At 51.5% G+C, this 20,939-nt stretch overlaps 1 protein-coding gene across 1 annotated transcript in view; it reads right to left on the bottom strand.

Annotated features, from left to right (window-relative positions):
* Positions 1-20,939, bottom strand: part of GTF3C1 (general transcription factor IIIC subunit 1) — a 35,735-nt gene that overhangs the window by 381 nt on the left and 14,415 nt on the right. The window contains exons 16-36 of the mRNA XM_033166507.1: positions 20,054-20,220; positions 19,581-19,678; positions 18,638-18,734; positions 17,280-17,457; positions 16,951-17,092; positions 15,842-15,977; positions 14,356-14,437; positions 12,387-12,587; positions 11,772-11,929; positions 11,490-11,632; positions 10,158-10,239; positions 9,015-9,127; positions 8,574-8,636; positions 8,231-8,324; positions 7,014-7,186; positions 5,533-5,820; positions 4,094-4,356; positions 3,639-3,922; positions 2,392-2,947; positions 1,489-1,528; positions 33-225 (exon numbers count right to left, since the gene is read on the bottom strand). Coding sequence (XP_033022398.1) covers positions 33-225; positions 1,489-1,528; positions 2,392-2,947; positions 3,639-3,922; positions 4,094-4,356; positions 5,533-5,820; positions 7,014-7,186; positions 8,231-8,324; positions 8,574-8,636; positions 9,015-9,127; positions 10,158-10,239; positions 11,490-11,632; positions 11,772-11,929; positions 12,387-12,587; positions 14,356-14,437; positions 15,842-15,977; positions 16,951-17,092; positions 17,280-17,457; positions 18,638-18,734; positions 19,581-19,678; positions 20,054-20,220 — 3,551 coding nt within the window. The remainder of the gene's footprint in view (positions 1-32; positions 226-1,488; positions 1,529-2,391; positions 2,948-3,638; positions 3,923-4,093; positions 4,357-5,532; positions 5,821-7,013; positions 7,187-8,230; positions 8,325-8,573; positions 8,637-9,014; positions 9,128-10,157; positions 10,240-11,489; positions 11,633-11,771; positions 11,930-12,386; positions 12,588-14,355; positions 14,438-15,841; positions 15,978-16,950; positions 17,093-17,279; positions 17,458-18,637; positions 18,735-19,580; positions 19,679-20,053; positions 20,221-20,939) is intronic.

The following is a 20,939-nucleotide window of genomic DNA, read 5'->3' as shown; positions in this document are numbered from 1 at the left end:
TGTACTGAAAGCAGTGGATGGACCAAACATACCTGCAGAATCTCCAGAAGAGCCACTGGCTGCAGGACGCCCAAATAGTGGTGGCACAGAGCTGCTTCCGTTATGCCAGGCTTGGTCATGATGTGGCAGAGCACCCCCTCCATGATGCCCTTGCAGACTGGCTTGTTCAGGCTGCCGTCCACGATGCGCCACGGCCGGCCGACAAAGCTGATGTTGCCACCAGCACTGTTTTGAGAGCAGAGGTGCAAGGAGAGAGTGAGAGGAGCAAACCACTGCTGGTATTGGCAAAGGGGACAGCCCCCCCCCCCCGGTGAAGCAACCTGGATCCTGCAACCATCGTCTAAGGCCCTTATTGGTGTGCCTCTTGTGTGGGAAATGCGAAAGGTAGCAACATGAGAACGGGCCTCCTTTGGGGTGGCTTCCTGCTCGCCTGGCGCATTCCTTATTCTTTAGGCACCAGTCAAAAACTTCCCTCTATAATCGGGCCTTTGATTATCTGTTGCCTTTTAGAAGTGGGTGGGATGCTTCTAATTTATTTCTCTTCTTGGTTCTAATTTATCTAGATGGCCTTTTGTTTTGTTTTTTGGCTGGCTGGTTGTAAGTTGCTTTGGGCAAGGTAAAACGACTAAAAAATTTAACAAATAATAATGCACTTGTACGCACAGGCAAAGGCCAGGCCCCGCTTAAGGCTGCAGCACAGTGAGTGAGCAGATCCCAGCAGCTTTTGGTGGTCTGTCCCAGCCAGGCCTACTCGCATCTCAATCTAAGAGCCAGAGGCACCTTTAAGACTGGTGCCAACCTCCTGGAGAACAACCCCCCGGGGCCAGGTTGGGTCTCCAAAGCACAATACAGCTGACTAGAGGTCCCAGAAGTACTGGAATCAGCAGTCCCTCTCTGAAAACCCTCAGTTCCACTGGCACAAGTGCTGCCCTGGCCACAAACGGAGCCTCATTCCCTTTTGAGATCCTGCCACAGCAGCAGGAACATCTCAAGGGGTTTGGTGGGGAAAACCTGAATACCTGTTGTTTGCTTCTGAATACCAGTTTCCGTATGCCAGGTGCTGGAAATGGCAGGAGGGGGAGTAGTGCCCTTGTGCCCGAATCCTGCTTGCAGGTTTTCACAGGATCACAGAGCTGCAGAGTTGGGAGGGAATATGCAGCTGTCCCGTACGGGGACTGAGGCTGTGTTCCATTACAATATCTGGTGAGAACAGGATGCTGGAGCAGATGGGCCATTGGCTGGATCCAGCAAGATTTTCTTAAACTACCCAATGGAGGAGTTGGGAGTGCCTAAAACTTTTTGAGGTGGGTGCACGTCCTGGGAATCAAGAGAATGAGGTTGCTAATGTCCCGAACTGCCTCCGACTACAAAGCGGGTGTGTTGAAGCAACACCGAAGCCGCTCTAATCTAAGTTACGTTGTGACTCTTGGGATGCAGCTCTGCTCCGGCAAAGGGAATTCTATCGTTTCATCTGATCTGCACACTCACCTTTCGTATTCTGCCTGCCACACTTTCCCCGCAGAACATCCTAGGGAAAAAGAGCAGAAAGCACAACTAGCATCTGGGGCACAACAACGGGGGTCCCTCCCACCTCCTCAAACTGCTGGGCTGTGTGACAACTGCATGGGTCGTTTGGAAGGTGCAGGTGGAAGGGGGCTTGGGGAACGAAATGAGCAATCGCAGAGAGAGCGACAGAGAGAGAGAAAATACTGACAAGGTAACCAGAAGATGGCAGGCCCTGTGGACTGGCTGGGGGTCTTGCCCCTCCATGGCTCTGCAGGAGCCCCAGGAAGGCAGGCATGCTAAAGGCACAGCATGGGTGGGGACAGCTCTGCCTTGCAGGCCTTCTCCCACCTGGTCTGGGAGGGGGAGGCCCTGACTGACAGACTACAAAAGCTGTGGGTTTTTTTTTGGGGGGGAGGTCTTGTTGGTGTTGGTGCTGTTAATTCTTTGTACCTTTATTTTGGATCTTATGGTTCATGTGGAAATTGTTCAATTTGGTTGTGTACTTTTTAATGTTCAATGTATTTTTAGGGCTACTTTCCTAATGTTTGCAATTATTCAATTATTTAAATGCTGCAAGCTGCCTAGAGCACGATTAAAACTGTGGAAAGGTAGAACGAGTGATAGATACAAATAAAATGGCTCATGGGTTGCCTCTGCACAAAGGCCCTCCCTATTACTCCAACCCCAGTTGCTGGAGGGATGAGGGGGGTTGCGCTCAGGCCCTGCTTGTGGGCTTCACTGTGAGTCGCCTGGCTGGCCGCTATGAGAAGAGGATGAGGGCCTAGATGGGCCCCCTTTGGCCGCATCCTGCTGCAGGCTCCCACCAGCCCATTCCCCTGCCTGCCAAGTGTGGAGAAGGAGCTCAGTGGGGGTCCTCACACGTACCGCTGGAGTCGCCAAGGGCTGCTTCTGGCTGCGAGACGGGATCCCTGCGTGGCTCCCTGGTGTGATCACCACAGTCCTCAGCTTCCTGGCTGCTCAGGCCAGAGGCCTCTTTCCCGCTGTCCTTTCCCACAGCGTCCATCCTGCAGCCTCGTATGGAGCCTGGCTCTGGTGTGACAGCTCCTTCTTGCATCTCTGGAGTCCTTGCGCCACCAAGGCTGGCATTCAGGGCCGTAGTGCTGTTGGCTCCTTCTCCCGGCATGCTCTGGGCGCCTTGGGCAGCAGCTTCTCCATCCAGACTCTCCTCCTCCGTCTTCTGCCTTTTCCTCGCTGGTTCTTCCTCCATCAGAGCAGGAGGAGAAGCCCTGCTGACTTCCGTCTCCTCCTCCCCTGACTCAGCCGGGTCCTTTGGGAGAGCGGAGTCTTTGCCTTGCAGGACTTCGCCACCGTCCTCCTTGAGGCAGACAGAGTGCAGCAGCCAGGGGCTGGCGAGTCTCCTTGCCACCAGCCGGGTGGTGTGGCCACCGACTGCCAACACATGCTCCAGGTCAATGAGGTCCTAAGGGGGAGAAGGAAAACCAGGAGCCCCCTCAAAGAGAATCAGAGCAACAGCCTACAGAACTAGCTCTCTCTCCCTCATCATGTGGGGAACTCTGCAGTACAAATGGCAATTTGTGCCTGCCATATATGAAGGGGTTAAGAAGACCCACAAAGTTGCAGAATTCCCAGACAGGACATATCCCCTACGTACTGTGGCGGGGAAAGGAGTCAAAAGATCTTAGTATTGTCTCCTTCCTGCTTGGCTCAGTCTCTTTCTTCTTCTTGCCAAACCTTTGATGGAGTAGGATGTCTGTCCATTCTCCTCTGAGAGAAGATTCCATCTGGTTTTTTAGAATGCAACTTTAAAAGTAGATTTGCCTGCCTTGTATTTGTTGCTGTTACTGCTGCAATCGAGTACAAGGCTATCTAAAGCACGTAAACGTTCTTTTTATGCTTACCATACAGTTTATTGCCTGATTCTTTATTGAGAGGGAAGGGAAATTCCAGCCTGCTATCACAGTCTGGACAAAACAAAATTAAACAATTTAACCTTAGTCTCTAGTTTCTGTTTTAAATGTCCCAAGGGATGCTGACTTTTTAACTCTGCTAACCCAACGTTTTAAATCCTACGTGCACGGGAGACAGGAAGGAGAACTGTCGTTAATGAGCCTTTCCTACCTGACGAAATCCACCCGACACATCGCACCCACCTGCAGGTACTGGGGCAAGAGCCGTGTGCGCTCCCCTCCGGCCTCTTCGTAGTGCTGGAACTGGCTGGCAAGGTCCACCGTGGTCACCCCAAAGTGGGAAGCCCCACCGATGGCCCTGTAGACCTCCAGGGCAGCAGCAGCATCTCCAGGGCTGTAAGAGAGGCGCTCCAGGGACTGGAGAAGTTGGCCTGCTTCGCAATCTTCTTCCTGGACACCGAGGAGTCTGGTGAAGGCGATGGGGAGGCAGGAGGCCCCGACGGGAAGGTTCTCCAGAACTGGTAGACCTACAAGCACAAAATGGGGGGGGGGGTCAGGACAGAGGGAGCCCGGCAGGCCACCCTAGCTGGCCGCTCTGCCAGTGCCACATACAGGCAGCCCACTTCCTTTGCTGGCAGACGAAGCCGTCGCCCTGCCGGAAGGAAGGCGAGGAAGAGCTCCTTCGCCAACAGACTGACCTTGGGCCCAGAGGCTGTCCTGGGCAGGGGTCTTCCTCATCTTCACCCTCACTTGGCAGGAATTGACGACAATGTTGTCGGTGGGGCTCAGGTTGCGAGTGCTGACGATGCCGGGGGCATAGTAGCCTCTCATGAGCAGGTAGTTGGTGTGCGACGCCTGGTGGGCCTTCACTTCAATCTGCCGCTTGCTGGTCGCGTTCTCCTCCAAGTCTTCGTCCTCCTCCTCGTCCTCCTCGTCTTCCTCCAGCCCCTCTTTCCCCAGGCTGCAAGGAGCAGACAGGATCCCCCCCCCCATTTCAAGGTGTGCTACATCAAAGGAGCAGCTGCTGCCGCCAATCCAACCAACCCACCCCGCCAGCAGCATTTCCTGTGGGTTGCACTCCAGTGTGGCCATGGGTCAGCCACTATCTCTCAGCCTAACTTGCCCAGGTGGTTGTGCAACTCAAACGGGAGGAGAGGAGAGCCACCTATTCTTCCTGGACTGACGTACGATCTATTCATCCCCACCAATCGAAAACCCAAAGTGGCTCTGGCACATTTGATTCTGGGTAGTACTCCATTTGCCATTTGCGTGTGTTCTTTGGGTGGCCGATTCTGCTGTGGAACCTGCAGCTGCTCTGCCCAGGTCCCCTGGTGCCAGTTCCCCAAGCCTCTGCGGCAGAGGTCGGCTCTCCACCCGGAGGACACCACTGCTTTGCAAACATCATTTAAACAGCCCTGTGAACATCTTTCTGTGGGGTGGGTAGGACTTGTCTAAAACGTTCACCCAGTGACATAATGGCCTTTTGCATTAAGCACCGTTATACATTTTCTGTTTCAGTTGCTTCCATCTGTTCTACTCTATCTATCTATCTATCTATCTATCTATCTATCTATCTATCTGGGTGGCTTCCAATTATTATTATTATTATTATTATTATTATTATTATTATTATTATTATTATTATTAACAACAATAATAAAGCGATAAAACCTCAAACATTAAAAACTTCCCTAAACAGGGCTTGGTGTCTGGACTGAACAATGGGGGTGGAGACGCTCCTTCAGGTCTACTGGGCCAAGACCATTTAGTTGTTTTTGATCTTTTTGCAAACTGCAACTAGCAAATGTCATAACAACGCAAGACCAAGGCAGCCCACCGATCTCGCTGCTGCTGCTGCCTGAAGTGTGGAAGAGCAGCTATGAGCCTCTCCTTGCTCTTCTCTCTCCACGTTCCCCACATGTACCAAACCCCCGTCAACAGGCTCAGCAGGATTGCAAAGCCACCAGAAAAGGCTCTCCCCCCCCTGGCTTAGCCGTTCACACAGAGGCGTCAGGGAAAGGGGTTGAGGAAGAGCCCCACAGCTGCTGTTGCTGTGCTCCCCAAATGGGTGGGCGGGCTTCAGTTTACCTCTCCCCACTGCCAGCCCCTTCCAAACCAAGTGCCAATGCAGCCCCACCTTTTAATGACTTCGTTTTCCACCAGGGTGCTGTCCACCACCACAATCTGCTCTGGGATCATCACGTCCACAGACACCAAGCCCAGGGAGAAGAGGGCCAGGATGGCGGCACAGTAGCCCCCAGGGCCGTCCAGAGGAAAGGTCACCATCTCCTCAGAGGCAAAGGAGTCGTCTTGGTCCTTGAAAGAGAAGCGAGTGGCTTGGTCCTGCACTCCGGCCTCCTGGAGCTTCAAGAGGAACTGGTAAGATTCGCTGCAGAGCGTGCTGGGAAACCGCCATGTGAACACCCTGGAGAGAGAATCCGAGAAATGTCGAGTTGGAGGGGGGCCCCAGGGGTCCTCCAGTCCAACTCCCTGCAATGCAGGAATCATGGATAAAGAATCCCTGGCAGACGTTTTCAGCTGACGTCACGATTTATGGCGGTTGATCTCCACTGCCCTCCAGGGAATTTAACAATGTTTTTTTTATGCCCCCCCCGACCGAGGTTGAATGGACTTCATTTTAAATTATCTTTGAACTGGAACTGGACCAGGAGTGTAAGAGTAAGAGGAGGAACAGCTACTAATTAAATCTGTCAAGAGGCTGCACTTGTGAAAAAGGATCTGTTTTTAGCTGTGTGCCCAGGAAGAACTCCAGAGTGGAATTTTAATGGCGGAGAGAGGACATGTTATCTGGGAGTTATTTATAGCCGCAGCCTGCATGCAAGTTGGTGGACAGAGGAAGGAATGGAATGTACAAAGAAAGATAGCCATTAACTCTCCCAACACACGAGGTCTGGGAGCAACGTTTATGAAGGACTACACCCATGAAATGGATCCGATATTTATGAGAAACAGCAAAGGTGCTGTATGTAAGGAAACAAAAAAAGGTCAGCTGTGAGAATGGACTAACATCAAGAGAAGAATTAAAGAGATGAAAGAAGGATGAAGTGGCTACATGAAGAAGTAATGGACATATGTCTGCAATAGGAGGGAGAACCTGATTTTTAAGAAATTGTATTATATTAAAGTAATCTAGACTAATTTGTAATAATTTGGAAAACCAAGAAGAGGAAGAGGAAGAAGAAGAATCATTATTCCTGGCAGATGGCTGTCCAAAGAGGGAGAGCCCACAACCTCCTCTATTGAACAGCTCTTACCGTGCTTCCTAATGTTGAGTTGGGATGCCCTTTCTTGCAACTGGACTCCTTTGGGTGGGTCCTGCCCTCTGAAGCAGCAAGAAGCACAAGCTTCCTCCATGGGACGGCTCTTTAGAGATACCTGAAGACGCCTCTCATAAAGGGCTGGTGCATGGAAGGTGACGCAAGAGCTAAGCTACCTTCTGTTCCCCTGGCTGGACAAAGTGGTGGCCTGCCCTGTGCTCCAGCATGCCAGGCCAAAAGGGGCGAGGGAAGCCACCCGGAAGGGCCATCTGGGCTCCCCTGGGAGGGTGTGTTCCCCCAACACAGCCTTGGTTCTCCTGGCTGCAGGCAGGGCACTGACCTGTAGTAGCTCTGAGAGAGCTGGTAAGACATGGGCACAAAGGGCAGTGCCCGGCTCTTCTTGGGGCCCAGGCTGTGGTTGCCCCTCCGGCGGTTCACGAGGCTCCTCTTCTGGCAGTCCAAGAAGGCCTTGACCAGGAGGTCGTCCCCGTACTCCCGGTAGAGGCGGAAGGTCTGCGGACACAAACACACGCAGGCAGCTAAGAGCTGGGAACTTCGGCTCCCCATTTTAACATCTCTCAACATTTGTTTCCTTCTGGGGAGGGTGACACTTCCGTGGTATTTTCAAACATCTTTTCTGGCCACTTTTGCCATTTCCAACATGCCCAAATCATTTCGCCAGCATTTTGAAGTGCCTCCATCACGCTCACAACCTCCCTGCGCTGTAGGCCACTGTTATTACCTTCCTAGTCACAGAAGAGGGGAGCGAGGGCCTAGAGGCTGGCCGGCCTGAGGCAGAGGTGCCTTTTGAACCAAGGACTGCCTGGTCATTTCTAGCTTTTGATGCTCCAGTTCTCATCAGCCCCAATCAGCATCGCCAAGGGCTCAGGTATGAAGGGGCTTTGTAGCTCAGCACCATCTTGGGGGGTGGGGACACGAGGTCCCTGCTCTCCTCTCAGCCACCGCTCTGGCTTCTTTTGGCAGGAGGGAATCTAAGTGTTGGTGGGCAGAAGTGGTCTAGCGTGTGTGTAGGGGGGCCATGGCCCTGGGCACAGAATCGGGGTGTGTGTGAACCAGGCTCCCCACCCCACATGTGCACCTGACAGGTGCCCTTCACCCTCAAGCATTGCAGGAGGGGCACACTGCACATAGCTTAACTAGGGAACTCTTATCTCACACAGGAGGCTGCGATGGAACCAACTTGTTTGGCTTTAGAGGAGGATGGGACAATTCCCTGGAGGAGGGGGTGTGTGTCAATGGTGAGAGGCATCATTGCTTCGCTGGAAACCCCAGGAGGGGAGAGTGTTGCTCTTGTGCTCGGATCCTGCTTGCTGGCTTTCCACAGGCACCTGGTTGGCCACTGTGAGAACAGGATTCTGGACAAGAGGGGCCACTGGCCTCATCCAGAAGTCTCTTTATAAGTTCTCAGGTGCATAGGCCACCTACTCCCCCAGGCATCAGTGTCCTCAGCAGATGCTCAAGCCCCAGGAGCTTTCCTTGAGCCCCCAAGACAGGTGAGGGGACGCACACACTTCAGCAGACCAAGGTTCTCTCTACCTGAAATGACTGGCAGGACTTCATCTGGTTGTCGGAGAGGGCCAGCGTGCTCTGGATCAAGTTCTGCAGCACCAGAAAGTGGATGTCGGAGATGCTGGAAGGAAAGAACCTGTGTCAATCTGAAATTGACCTTCGCAGCACAGATCCTTCTTTCTTTAAGGATGAAGCCCGACTTCAGTGATGAATAATCTGCTCCACATCTTAGCAATGTGATCCCAGCTTGGGAAGCTGGAATGGGGGGTGGGGGTGTCTTGGCACTTGGGGATACAGGATGTCAGTGTCAAATGGTCTCCAACAGGAGAAGGAGGCATTTGATGCTTCTCCCCAGCCCACTTTGCCTCACCTGCCGAGAACATCCTCTTTCTTGCTTTGGTTTGTTTCATCTCCGATGGCCAGAACTCGGAACCTGGAAAAGGGCAAGGAAGGAGCCACGGGGAGATCTCACCAGGACTGCCACTCACAGGTGCATCTCCCTTTATCCCAGGGGTAGCGCACACCCACCCTGGCACGCAGGTCGCCCAAAAGGACCCCTGGGCCCCAAACCCCAGAAAGCCCCTGCCAGGCTGAGTTGGTTCCAGGCAGCTTCCTACAGACCCAACAGGGACTGGGGCAGATTGTGATGGGCAAGAGCCAGGTTTGCAATTCCCCCGGGCACAGCAGGCTGGTTTCTCGGCAGACAGGCAGCTCAGCTCCTGCAGCGACACCCTCTCAGAGATCCAGAGAGGCCCCGGCCACTGCCAGCTCCTGACCCAGCCCTGCCATCGGGGTTTGGCAAAGGAGATACCTGCGGAAGAGCTCCTCCAGGGTGTCTGGGATGGCAGGTCTGGGATTCCCCATCGTGGAGCTGAACTTCTCCTTCAGCCTCTCCACAAATTCCTTGAACTCTTCTGAGCAAACCTTGGAGCAGAGGAGGGAGGGAGGGAGGTCAGCTCTGAACAAGGCCTGGTCCTGGGAACCAGCAAGGCGGGGCCCACACCTGGTTCCGTCTCTCAGGGTCACCTGCATGAATGGCACCTGCACACTCGTTTCTGTTTCAAGGGCTCCTTTGGCAGGGCAGGGGCAGGAGCGGGGCTGGGAGGAGGCTGGAGGTCTCTCCAAAGCCCAAGAGGGGCAGGAGGCAGCAGCAGAAGAAGAACAACCAGTGGCTCTGGCATCAGCCCACTCCTTGTTTGGGTCCACCGCTGAGAGGCTGGCAAGGGTTGCCCATTTGCTACGGGGCCATGTTCAAGGGGTCACTGTTTGTATGTGAAGACCAGATTCCCCACGAGATCGCCTTTGCCCACTCCACTGCGCCCCTCAGTGCAACTGGCCCCGTTACAGGTGATACAATTCCCATTCCACACCTGAAATAACTGGATCGCTTAGTGTGGCATCTACACTTTGGAACTCCCTGCCCATTGATATCACTGTACTCATTTTGGCGCCTGTCTACCCAGAGGCTTAGAAGCTGAGGTATTCTTATTCTATTTTAACTTCTGTATGTTTTAAAGCAGGGTTGTGATTTTTTTCTTGAGTTTATTGTTTTATCTTCTTGTAAATCTGGCTCGCCTGCTGCCTTTGTTGCATATACTTAGGTGCCAGGCAAAAATGTTCCTCTTCTCCCAGGCCTTTGGCTAATTAAACAATCTATGGCCTTTTAAACCGGGGGGGGGGGGGTATTGTTTTTGTTTGTTATTATGATATGTCTTGTTGTGTTTTAATATTGTAAACCGGCCTGTGACCTTTGGATGAAGGGTGGGATAGAAATTAATGACGATAATAAATTGATTTGAGGTTTTTTACAATCAAGTGTTATATACAACTAAAGGAAATAATTCAAGGTTGAAGAGGCACAGAGAACAGGGCTACTTCAGGCAGATCCTGAGGGGTGTGCCTGGACCCAGAGCCCCACACCTGCCCCTGCTCATGTTGCCGAGAAACCTCTCACCTTGGGGTCCTGGTAGTTGCTCTTCCTGCTCATGAAGTCGTCAATCAGAGTCCGGTCTTGGTAGACTTCAGCCAGGCAAACCCTGCGGAAGACACCCCCCCCAGTTTAGCCCTGAAGCTGAGCCTCCTTCTGAGAATTCTGGCTTCTGTACAATACGCTTCAAGAGCCACAGAGGCGGCCAAAAGGGGGCACCCCCCGGCACCAGCCTCTTCTCCCCAAGGAGGGATGGCTTGCTCCGTTCAATGGTGAGAAGGGAAATGTTGGCTCTCAGACCATCGTCTCACGGAGAGAGCCTTGTTCTTAGCACATTCACATTCCCCGCTCACAGCTGGCGAAGAGGAACCCCAGGAGGGAGGGAGCCCTGAAGGATGCCCTGAGAGCAGGCAAGGCAGCAAAGGACAGAACACGCCCCCCCCCCGACACTGGGACACGGAGAGGGCCTTCTTGGTGGTGGCTGCTCCCAGGCAACTTGGGAACTCCCTGCCCAGAGAAGCCAGACTGGCTCCCTCCTTGCTCTTCATCTGTTGGCAGGTGAAGAATCCCTTTTTGATCCCACAGACTGACCAAAGGGCTGGTGCTGTGATCTTTTCAATGCAATGATCTCTACGTATTAATAAACAAATACATATCTATATGCCTCTTGTATAGATGTTTTGAAGTTTTATTGTTTTCTTTTATCTGTTGGAAGCTGCCCAGAGTGGCTGGGGCAACCGAGTCAGAGGGGAAGGGTACAAATATTAAAATTACTATTATTATTATTATTATTATTAGTAGTAGTAGTAGTAGTAGTAGTAATGGTTTTTAAATGATTGCTTCCCCTCCCCCTGGTGATTTTAGCTGTTTCTATTTTAGTTGTAAGCTACCTTGAGTCCCTTTGTCAGGGAAAAAGGTGGGAGATATAGATAGATATTGATATAGATATATATAATAATAATAATTTCAAAGCCGCAGCAGCCTCAAAAGCTCAGAAAGAGCGCTTACTAAATGCTGAACTCGCCACCAGAGGGTGATAAGAGGATTAACAATGAAAGGTGGGTGTGACTCCGTTTGGTCTCGGTTTATATCGTTCATTAACAATAAATGGCACAGCCATCTCCCCTCGTGTCTCAGCTGCAGCAGCCACCAGGGAGAAATCACCTTAATGCTTTAGACTGAAGTACACCCCGAGGGCAGCTGCTGAATTGGTAATGCTAAAAGGTTTTCCACGTTTGTGGACGACTGCATGCAAGACTTAACACCTGCACGTTATTTGTCTTGGGAGACGACACTCTGCGTTTGGTAACTGTTCTCAAAATTTCCAACAGAGCTTATGAAACGAGGAAAGCGTCTCACTTGTAGTTGAGGTAGGTCTGGGGGTTCTTGACGATGTAGCGGGCCCTGCGCCCCACCGAGTGGCACGTCTTGTCCAGCGACTCCTCAAAGTTGCTGTGCATGATGTCTCGGACCACTTGCCAGGAGACAAACGGCCCCTTCACCTGCGGCGGGGGAGAAGAGAAAGGAGCCCCCGCTCAGTCGAGGCCTGAGACCCCCCCCTTGTTCTCCCCACTTGCTGGCTGCCAAGTCGCCCCCTCCCAGCCTCGCTGCTGAGACCAGCTTCCTCCCACCCCCGCCCACCTTGGCATTGAGGACGTTGCTGGCGATGCGACACAGCATGAGCAGGCTGTCCTCCTGCACGGTCCACGTCACGCGCAGGCGGGTCATCCTCTGCAAGGCGCTCTGGTCCGCTTCGTCGTGGTAGCGCGGCTTTTTCCTCTTCCCCCCGGCGACCCCCTCTTAGAAAAGGAAAGGAGGCAACTTGTGGTGAGCAAGCTGCTCGTGGCTCTCCCTCTCCCACTGTGTGGGGGGCAGGTGGGCATCCAAGGCCCACAGCTATGGGAGGCCAGGGCACAGCCACACACCCCACACCCCGTGCCCAGCAGCCCCAAAAGGCAGGCAGGAGGATTTGCCCCAAGCCATTAGGAGGACATTTAGATCTCAAAGGAAGAGGAAGATGCAGACCAGGCTTCCTCAACCTCGGCCCTCCAGATGTTTTTGGCCTACAGCTCCCATTGGATCTGTGGGACCAGTGGTCAGGGATGATGGGAACTGTAGTCTCAAAACCTCTGGAGGGCAGAGGTTGAGGAAGCCTGATCCAGACCAAAATGGCGCTCGGAGCACTAAGTGGCTTTTGGCCAGCGAGTGCCATGCGCAGCTTGCCCCCCCCCCCCGCCCCCCCGCGAGGTAGGCCACCTCTCTTCTTCCTCCTTTTCCTAGTCTTCTTCACCGGGTCCTTCTTAAGCCGCTTCCTCTTCTGGCTCTTTCCGCCCCTCACTCTCTGGCTTCTGTTCAGCGTGGTTTCCCTTCCGACCTCCAGGTCCTCCTTCTGCACCCCAGGCTCCGCACCCAGCAGCCCGTCTCCCCACAGAGAGCTGCTGCCGCCGCCGCCGCCACCTGGGAACCAACAAGGAAATCCTGCACCAGCAAGAAACGCCGCCTGTCTGGGGAGGCAGCAACTGGAAATGTCAGGTGCTGGTCTAAAGAGACTCTCCCAGGCGCATTCCAAGAATTGCGACCCTGTCTTGCACACACACACACATACTGTTAAAAAGTCTTAGCTTTTGAGCTACTACTATTTACTTATTTATGCATTACCTGCCCTTCACTCAAAGGTGCCAGTGCAGGTTACAACATTAAAACAAGTATTAAAAACACTTTACAACATCTTGCAATCACCAAAATATGGCGCGTGCCAAAAATATGCACCTGAGGTGTAAAAAGCCAGGGTAGAGAGATGCGTCCTCAACATTCTCCGGAAGCTGTGCAGTGAAGGTGCCAGGCGCACCTCTGCGGGGACGGAGTTTGCCACCTCAGGGGCCACCACAGAGAAGGCCCTGGGCCACCACCCGCTGAACCTCTGAGGAACTACCGAGAGAGCCCTCTCTGCCAATCTCAGCACCTGGGGAGGTCTGTAAGGCTTAATTTGATCCGACTTCTCCTGAGAGGGGCAGTGGCAAACCATAGAAATTACTGAGTGGCTCAGAATCACCCACTGGAGATCCTCAAAAGGAGCACCAGGTGCCACCAAAATGTCTCAGTGCAATATAATAATAATAATAATAATAATAATAATAATAATAATAATAATAATAATAATAATTTATTTGTACCCCGCCCATCCAGCTGGGTTTCCCCAGCCACTCTGGGCGGCTTCCAACGAAGATTAAAATACATTAAAATGTCACACATTAAAAACTTCCCTAAACGGAGCTGCCTTCAGATGTCTTCTAAACATCGGATAGTTGTTTATCTCTTTGACATCTGGTGGGAGGGCGTTCCACAGGGCGGGCGCCACTACTGAGAAGGCCCTCTGTCTGGTTCCTTGTAACTTCACTTCTCACAGGGAGGGAACCGCCAGAAGGCCCTCGGTGCTGGATCTCAGTGTCTGGGCTGAATGATGGGGTGGAGATGCTCCTTCAGGTCTACTGGACCGAGGCTGTTTAGGGCTTTAAAGGTCAGCACCAACAATTTGAATTGTGCCCGGAAACTCCTGGGAGCCAACGTAGGTCTTTCAGGACCGGTGTTATGTGGTCTTGGTGGCCGCTCCCAGTCACCAGTCTAGCTGCTGCATTCTGGATTAGTTGTAGTTTCCGGGTCACCTTCAAAGGTAGCCCCACGTAGAGCGCATTGCAGTAGTCCAAGCGGGAGATAACCAGAGCATGCACCACTCTGGTGAGACAGTCTAAAGGCAGGGAGGGTTTCAGCCTGCTTACCAGATGGAGCTGGTAAACAGCTGCCCTGAACACAGAATGAACCTGCGCCTCCATGGACAGCTGTGAGTCCAAAATGACTCCCAGGCTGCACACCTGGTCCTTCAGTGGCACAGTTGCCTCATTCAGGACCAGGGAGTCCGCCACACCTGCCCACCCCCTGTCCCCCAAAACAGTACTTCTGTCTTGTCAGGATTCAACCTCAATCTGTTAGCCGCCATCCAGGTCACCCTGCATCTAGTCTCCGCTGCCCAGCTCCATAGAGTGTTTTTCTGCAGCAAGGGCTGTCCAGGATACCAGTCTCTTTGGACCTGTACCAGCTTCACAGCTCCCACAATGGCCACAAGAGCTGGGTCGTCCCCCCGAATCCCCAGCAGGAGTAGGAGCCATGCACAGCCATCTCTGTGCACCCCACCCTCGGACACATCCAGGGGAGCCCCCAGCCCCATTACCTCTTGTGCTCAGCGGCAGGGAGCGCTTGGTCAGGAAGGTCTGCAGTCTGACCGTGTGCCCGGCTTCAGCAGCAGCGTTCTCCTAACGGAAAAGCACACAGGTTACCAGCCATGCAAAGGCCGCAGGTGGTTCAAGCTCAGACTGGAGAGAGGATTTGGCTTCCTAGCCAAGCTCGGCTGCACCTGCCAGTCACCTGCAAAACCTGAGCTCCACATCTGCGTTCAGCTGACCAAAAAGGAGCCTAACAGCTGCGGAAGAGCCCTGGGAGCAGGGCTGATAATAATATAAAAAAAATGGTTTTTTAAAATTTAAATCGGATTTTTAAAAAATTAAATCAGATTTTTTAAATAAAATGCTTTTGGAGGAAAAAAATCTTTCTAAAGATAGTTTTCTATTTAAGTTACCGGTACATTATAGTCCAAAAGCTATTCATCAGGAAATGATTAGTTTTCAGTTTTTCATGTGTACTAAAACTCGTCTAAGTTTTTCTAAATCATTTAACCACTTCAGTTAACAAACATTGATACATGCTATAATGTTATTGTTTTAGTTAAATAAAGTGTTTAAATTGTTTTTATGGAAATGATTGTTTTTCTCCTTTCAATAAAGTACAGCAGAAAAGTTGTCCAAATATAAACAATAATTTCATAATTATCTGTCTATGTATTTCTAACAGTATAACCAAATGAGTAATTTTTGATATAACTGTAAAAACTACTCTGAAAATTTTATTATTCCAAAAACGAAACCTTCATCTGGTTGTAAATATTAAGATTATACCAGCAAGAATGAGTCTTTCTGTAAAAAATAAATGATTTAAATCAAGTCTTACTGAGTAGTGACTTAAATCGTGATTTAAATCCATTTGATTTAAATCAAATCCACCCTGACTGGGAGTGAGCAGGAGGGGGGAATCCGGGTGGCAGCACCGGGGGAAATGTGTGGATTTGGCATTGCATGTGGGCTGCAGAGTGAACAGAGGGCATCCTGCACAAAGCAGGTTCTTAGAGAAGCTTTTGCCCATTAAGGACACAGCAGTCTCCGTGCTGGGAAAGCGCATGGCTGCTCTTGCTACTGCGGAGTCAAGAGAGGGTTGCGATGCTGTGCCCCCCCTGTCCAAAACAGGTTGGGGGGGCAGAATGTCCTTTCGACTTCACAGGGGCGGCAGGCAGTTTAGTCTCCGAAAGCCACACATAACATTCACAATCCTTTGATTTCAGTGCTCAGACGACACTGGTACTGTTCAGAAATAAGTTTCAGTTATAGCCACCGAAAATACAGGCAGCTGAAAAGGTGATTTCTGGGAGCGGTCTTTCTCTCCCTCTCAAAAATAAAATGCACATCAAAGCAAAATTCAGCACAGAGCAGCTTGTGCTAAAAAAAAATCCGGTTTATTTCTTCAACTGCCTGCATTGTTTAAAAAGGTATTTATTTTGGGGTGGGGAGGCAGTTTTTAAAAAGAATTGTTTGGGAATAAAAACTCACCCTCCTGGTCTTGTTCATAATGTAGCTGGTCCAAATCCAATTGCGTTTCAAATGGCCGTAAAAGCTGGAATCCAAGCCACCAGCACCGAGCCCGTCGCCAGGAATGGTGCCGTTATCCTCCACCTCTCGGCGTCCTCTTAAAGGGGGGGGAAAAGCACTGTGAAGGGAACAGCTTAGCCCAGGAATCCTCAAAGGCCAGCTCTGCGCTGCTTAGGACCAGGGTGGAGGTTTGGTTCTGTCATGCAACTATTCCAGCAATTTCTAACTAAACCTTACAAAGAACTTTCTCAGAAGATGGTGGACTCTCCTTCCTTGGAGGTGTTTTTAGCAGAGGTTGGATGGCCATCTGTCATGGATGCTTTAGCTGAGATTCCTGCATTTCAGGGGGTTGGATTGGATGTCCCTTGGGGGTCCCTTCCAACTCTACAGTTCTATGATTCCAAGTGACTTCCTACTCCTCTCACTTCCTGATGCTGCTAACCCAACTTCAGGAAAGGGTGCCAGATTCTTCCAGTTACAGGTAGGTAGCTGTGTTGGTCTGCCGTAGTCGAAACAAAATAAAAAAAAATCCTTCCAGTAGCACCTTAGAGACCAACTAAGTTTGTTCTTGGTATGAGCTTTTGTGTGCATGCACACTTCTTCAGATTCTTCCAGACAGCAGTAGCTGCAGCACAGCTTAGTTTTTGTGCTGGGCCTTTTCTGTATTAACTTTGAAAAGGCAAATAAAGAAATGCCTTTAAAAGGAGGAGAGTAGGAAGATTCTTTTACATTGTTTTTGATCCTATTTGCTGCACTCCTATTAGAAGAAGCGCGAATCTGCACAGAAAGGGCTCAACAGCGCTTCTCTTCTAGGACACATAAATGTCCATTTCAGCGCAACTTCAAGGAGCATTTAAGCCCCTGCGTCTCAGATCTGATCAGCTAAGACCTGGAGAAAGCCTAGGGGGCTCCTCTTTTCCTCCCTGCCGGAGCCCTTTACCAGCCCTGCCTCCGCTGGCGGATGGGAGTCACCCTCCACCCCTGGGTGTGTTCTGCCCTGCCAAAGCAAAACCCCAACTCTGCAACACGCCCCGTTCCTAGCAAGCAACCACAGAGGAAAGGAGACGTACGTGGTGTATTCCAGCATGGCGCACTTGCGCTCAAGGTTGTGCCTGTGGGCTGCCGACTCTTGCTCCAGCGCCACGTCCAGGGTGGTGCCAGCCTCACTGGCTTGCGCTCCGCCCCTCCTGGCACGGGGGTGGCGGACAATTCCTGAAAGGAGGAGGAGGAGGAGGAGGTCAGCAGCAGCAGCAGCAGCAACCCTGCCATGGGCCAGAGGTTGCAGAGGTGGGCGGGTGGCCAGAGGCTAGGAGCTGAGAGCTGCAGGATATGGCAGGAGAGGAGGCAGGAAGGGGCCATCAGTGCAGGAAGGCAGCGGCTAGTGAGTCTGGCTCTGTACCTAGTGGCGTATTGAGGCAGACGCACTGCAGATCAAACCAGAAGTTCTCCACGTCTTGCAGAGTGTTCAGAGCATACAAGCGCCTGTCAAAGGGGCGGCTGCTTTGAGCCAGGTTGTAGTGGGGCTCACAGACAGTGGTGTCCACAATCACAGCGTTCTTCTTCAGGTAGACAAAGACCTGCAAGACACCCACAAAAGCTCAGGGGCAAAGCAACCGAGCAAGGACCGACTCAAGGGATTTAGGGAGTTAAGCCAAAACTGGGATAGCCTTGTGTGTTTGGATAGCAGCCAAGTGCTCTCCTTACACACACACACACGGGGCTGAAGAATCAGGGGCATCTTCACAAGCCTTGTGAAGCCACCCTGGGCCAGGCTCCGTTGTTTGGCCAGCATTATGATGCAGCCACTCAAGGCCATTTCAGCTGCAACCAAGTGTTTGGGGAAAGAACAATCGCAGCTCCAGAGACAGATGGGGAAGGGAACGGCCACAGAGCCGCGCAGCCTGGCTCAAGATGGGCGTCACACCTTTGCAACCACTTCCCTTTTCCAAAAGTGGCAAACTGACTGTCGCAAAGTCTGCACTAGAGGAGCAAACTGGGACATTCACACGCCACGTTTACTTTTATAGGCTGTTCTGCCTCCTTGAGGTGTTAACTGCTTAGCAATGTTAGGGCGCTTTGGCTGCTGTCAAATGCTGCTGCTGTTGCGAACAGGCACTCTGGTTCTTTTGCAAACCTCTAAGCCAGGCTTCCTCAACCCCAGCCCTCCAGATGTTTTTGGCCTACAACTCCCATGATCCCTAGCTAGCAGGACCAGTGGTCTCTAAGCGGCCACAGGGTGCATTCCTTGCAATTCATTCCTATTTGGCCTCAAGGGCTGGCATTTTTCTCCCTCTCCACCCAGGTTGAGAGGGCAACATAGGGCAAAGCAGACTCCAGGCCACAAATCTTTCTTCCACAACAGGTTGCTCTTTAGAGTGCTTCCTTCTTTTGCTGCCGCAGACTAAAACACTTTTCTTTTGGAAAGGGTTTCTCTCGTTACTCAACAAGGAGGACACAAATGTTTAACAGGAGATTGGATGAGAAACACAGGGAGGCAAGCACAGCTCCTGGGAACGGGGCAATGCAGGGAAGGGACGGGGCTGGAGCCTCTTCTACCTGCCCAGGTGCATCTGGTGACCCTGCAAGTCTGGTGGGGCAGGAGGCAGGCAAAACCCACACCTGGTGGTCTCCTTCCCCACTGGGAACAGGGGAATTTTCCCTCATTACTCCTGTAGGCATTGTTGTTGTTTTTTTTAAAAAAGTAAGCTGCTTTGACTGTCAAGCGGCAGAGGTACAGATACGTAGCCGTAACCTTACCTGATCTTTTTCTTGAAATTTCTCTGTGGGTCCAAACTGAACCAGCCCCATGTAACACAGCCGCTGAAGGCTTTCCACTACTGAGAAGATGTATCTCCTGTAGCAAAGAGATTAAGGACTTGAGATTCATCAACTTATTTTTGTCAGTTAGCTTCCCAATATGCATAATTCTCTGACATATCCCATATTCAAACAGCTTGAACCGTCCTGTGGAATATTTATAGCCCTCCCTGGGTCCCAGCTCAAGACATTCTGACCTGGGTCCAAGGAGGGGTCGGTGAGTGTATACAGGCCACCAGTTTTATTTCAGAGCTGCTTCAAACAGACCACCAAGGAAACCTCTGAAAGTCAGAGCCATCCCTCTGCCCACAAGACGACGTTCTGGGTCAACAGGGGCTAAAGCAGCGAATCGGTTCCCTCTCCTTTCTCTAAGGAAGGCTGGGGGGGGGCACCGGTGGGTGGCTGTCTAGCTGGGCGTCTTTGTGCTCCTGACTTGAACACTGTGATCACAAAGCCCTCTATAATGCAGTTGGGGGTGGAAGAAGAGGAGAAAGAGGCAGGACCAAGAGAACTTGCTGAATGTTTTACACAAGACACAAAGTGAGATGTTCTTTCACAATGCCTGATTTGTGCCTTTGACTCCCTGATCCTTTCTGAACCCTTCATCTTACTGCAGCTCTTGCTTAGTAGCTTTCTCTCTGCTCTCAGTTGCATTCATAAATTTCACCTTATCCAGAGGATGAGAGTGATGTTGGTTTGACATGGGCAGATCTTATCAAATCACACGCCCGTTCGACCTTCTTAGAGAATGATTCGCGCTGCTCTAATCTTGCCCAGGTTTGGATTCCAAGCTCGTGGAGCTGGACCTTTGAAAAGTTCGGTATTCTCCGCTATTCTGAAATCGCACCCTTTGCCCAAATCGACACCTGCTGAAGATGCTTACCTCTTGTAAAGGAGCTTCTGGCGGATCGATCTTGGAAGGTTCCGGATCAACATGTGTTTCTTCAGGGGATCATTTAAATAATCTTCCAGGTTATCTATCTAAAAATTATGAATTAAATTTCAATGTAACTTAAGTCTGGCTAACTTTCTGCTTTTCCTAAGCGAAGCCCAGGGATATTTTGCTGAAAAACAGAACGACTGCAAGGAAGGCTGTGGCCGCAGCAGGGAAGCTGAGAAGGTCCCCAAAGGAGGCTGGCCAGGACCTTCGCCCGTGGCCTTGGCTAGCGGTGCCCGTGGGTGTGGCAAGCAGCTTTTACCCCCCCCCCCGTGACCAAAGGATTTAACTGCCAACCCTGCAAAGGATCGGGCGGCAACTTGTAGCCACAGCAGAACTGACGGGAAATTGGGTGCAGAAGCCCCCTAAGGGGCGGCTGCCTTTCGGCTGAGAGAAGTCCCTGAACTGAAGCCCAGCACCTTGTAGCTGACTTGCACTATCTGGGTAAAGATGGACAGTGGCAGGCAGAGGAGGATGTCGCTGACGAGAGCCCACCCGTGGCCAAACTCCCGGTGGAGCGGGAGAGGAGGGACGTGCCGCTTCCACGAGGCGTCGTCCACGTACACTGCAAGGGAAAGAGAGAAGACTGTTCTCACGGGGTGCTCAAGGGAGATTCAGGCCAGCCCATGTATCTCTGGTGTGGAACACTGGGGGGAGCTCTGGGGGAGAAGAGGCACCAAAGGGATGAAAGGGGTGGAGGGAAAGTATAAAGTTGAGGAAGAAGAGACAATAGAGATGTATAAAGCAAAGTGTGAAGAAAGTGGACAGATAAAAGCTTTTCTCCCTCTAACTCATGGGTAGGCAACCTAAGGCCCAGGGGCCGGATGCGGCCTAATCGCCTTCTCAATCCGGCCTGCAGACGGTCTGGGAATCAGCATGTTTTTACATGAATAGAATGTGTGTTTTTATTTAAAATGCATCTCTGCATAAAGATGCATTTTAAATAATAATCTCAATAAAGATTTATTTTTAAAAAATGCATCTCTGGGTTATTTGTGGGGCATAGGAATTCGTTCATTCCCCCCCACCCCAAATATAGTCTGGCTCCCCACAAGGTCTGAGGGACAGTGGACCGGCCCCCTGCTAACTTTATAACGTGGTCACTGTGCAAACAGGATAGGGGAAGAAATGGACCACACGGTTGTTCTTATGTTCATGAACAGCTTGTGTTCACCACCATTCAGGCTGAAATGCATATACTCAGGTCACGTCTCATTTCTTTTGCACTGTGTGCCACAGGAATGTCAGAATTTGCTCCAGCTCCTAGGTGACACTAGCTGAGAAGGGCCCTTGTTTAGTAAAGGT

Source organism: Lacerta agilis, chromosome 13 (assembly GCF_009819535.1).
Source record: "Lacerta agilis isolate rLacAgi1 chromosome 13, rLacAgi1.pri, whole genome shotgun sequence".
Classification (NCBI taxonomy): Eukaryota; Metazoa; Chordata; class Lepidosauria; order Squamata; family Lacertidae; genus Lacerta; species Lacerta agilis.
This window is presented reverse-complemented; position numbering and strand designations above follow the sequence as displayed.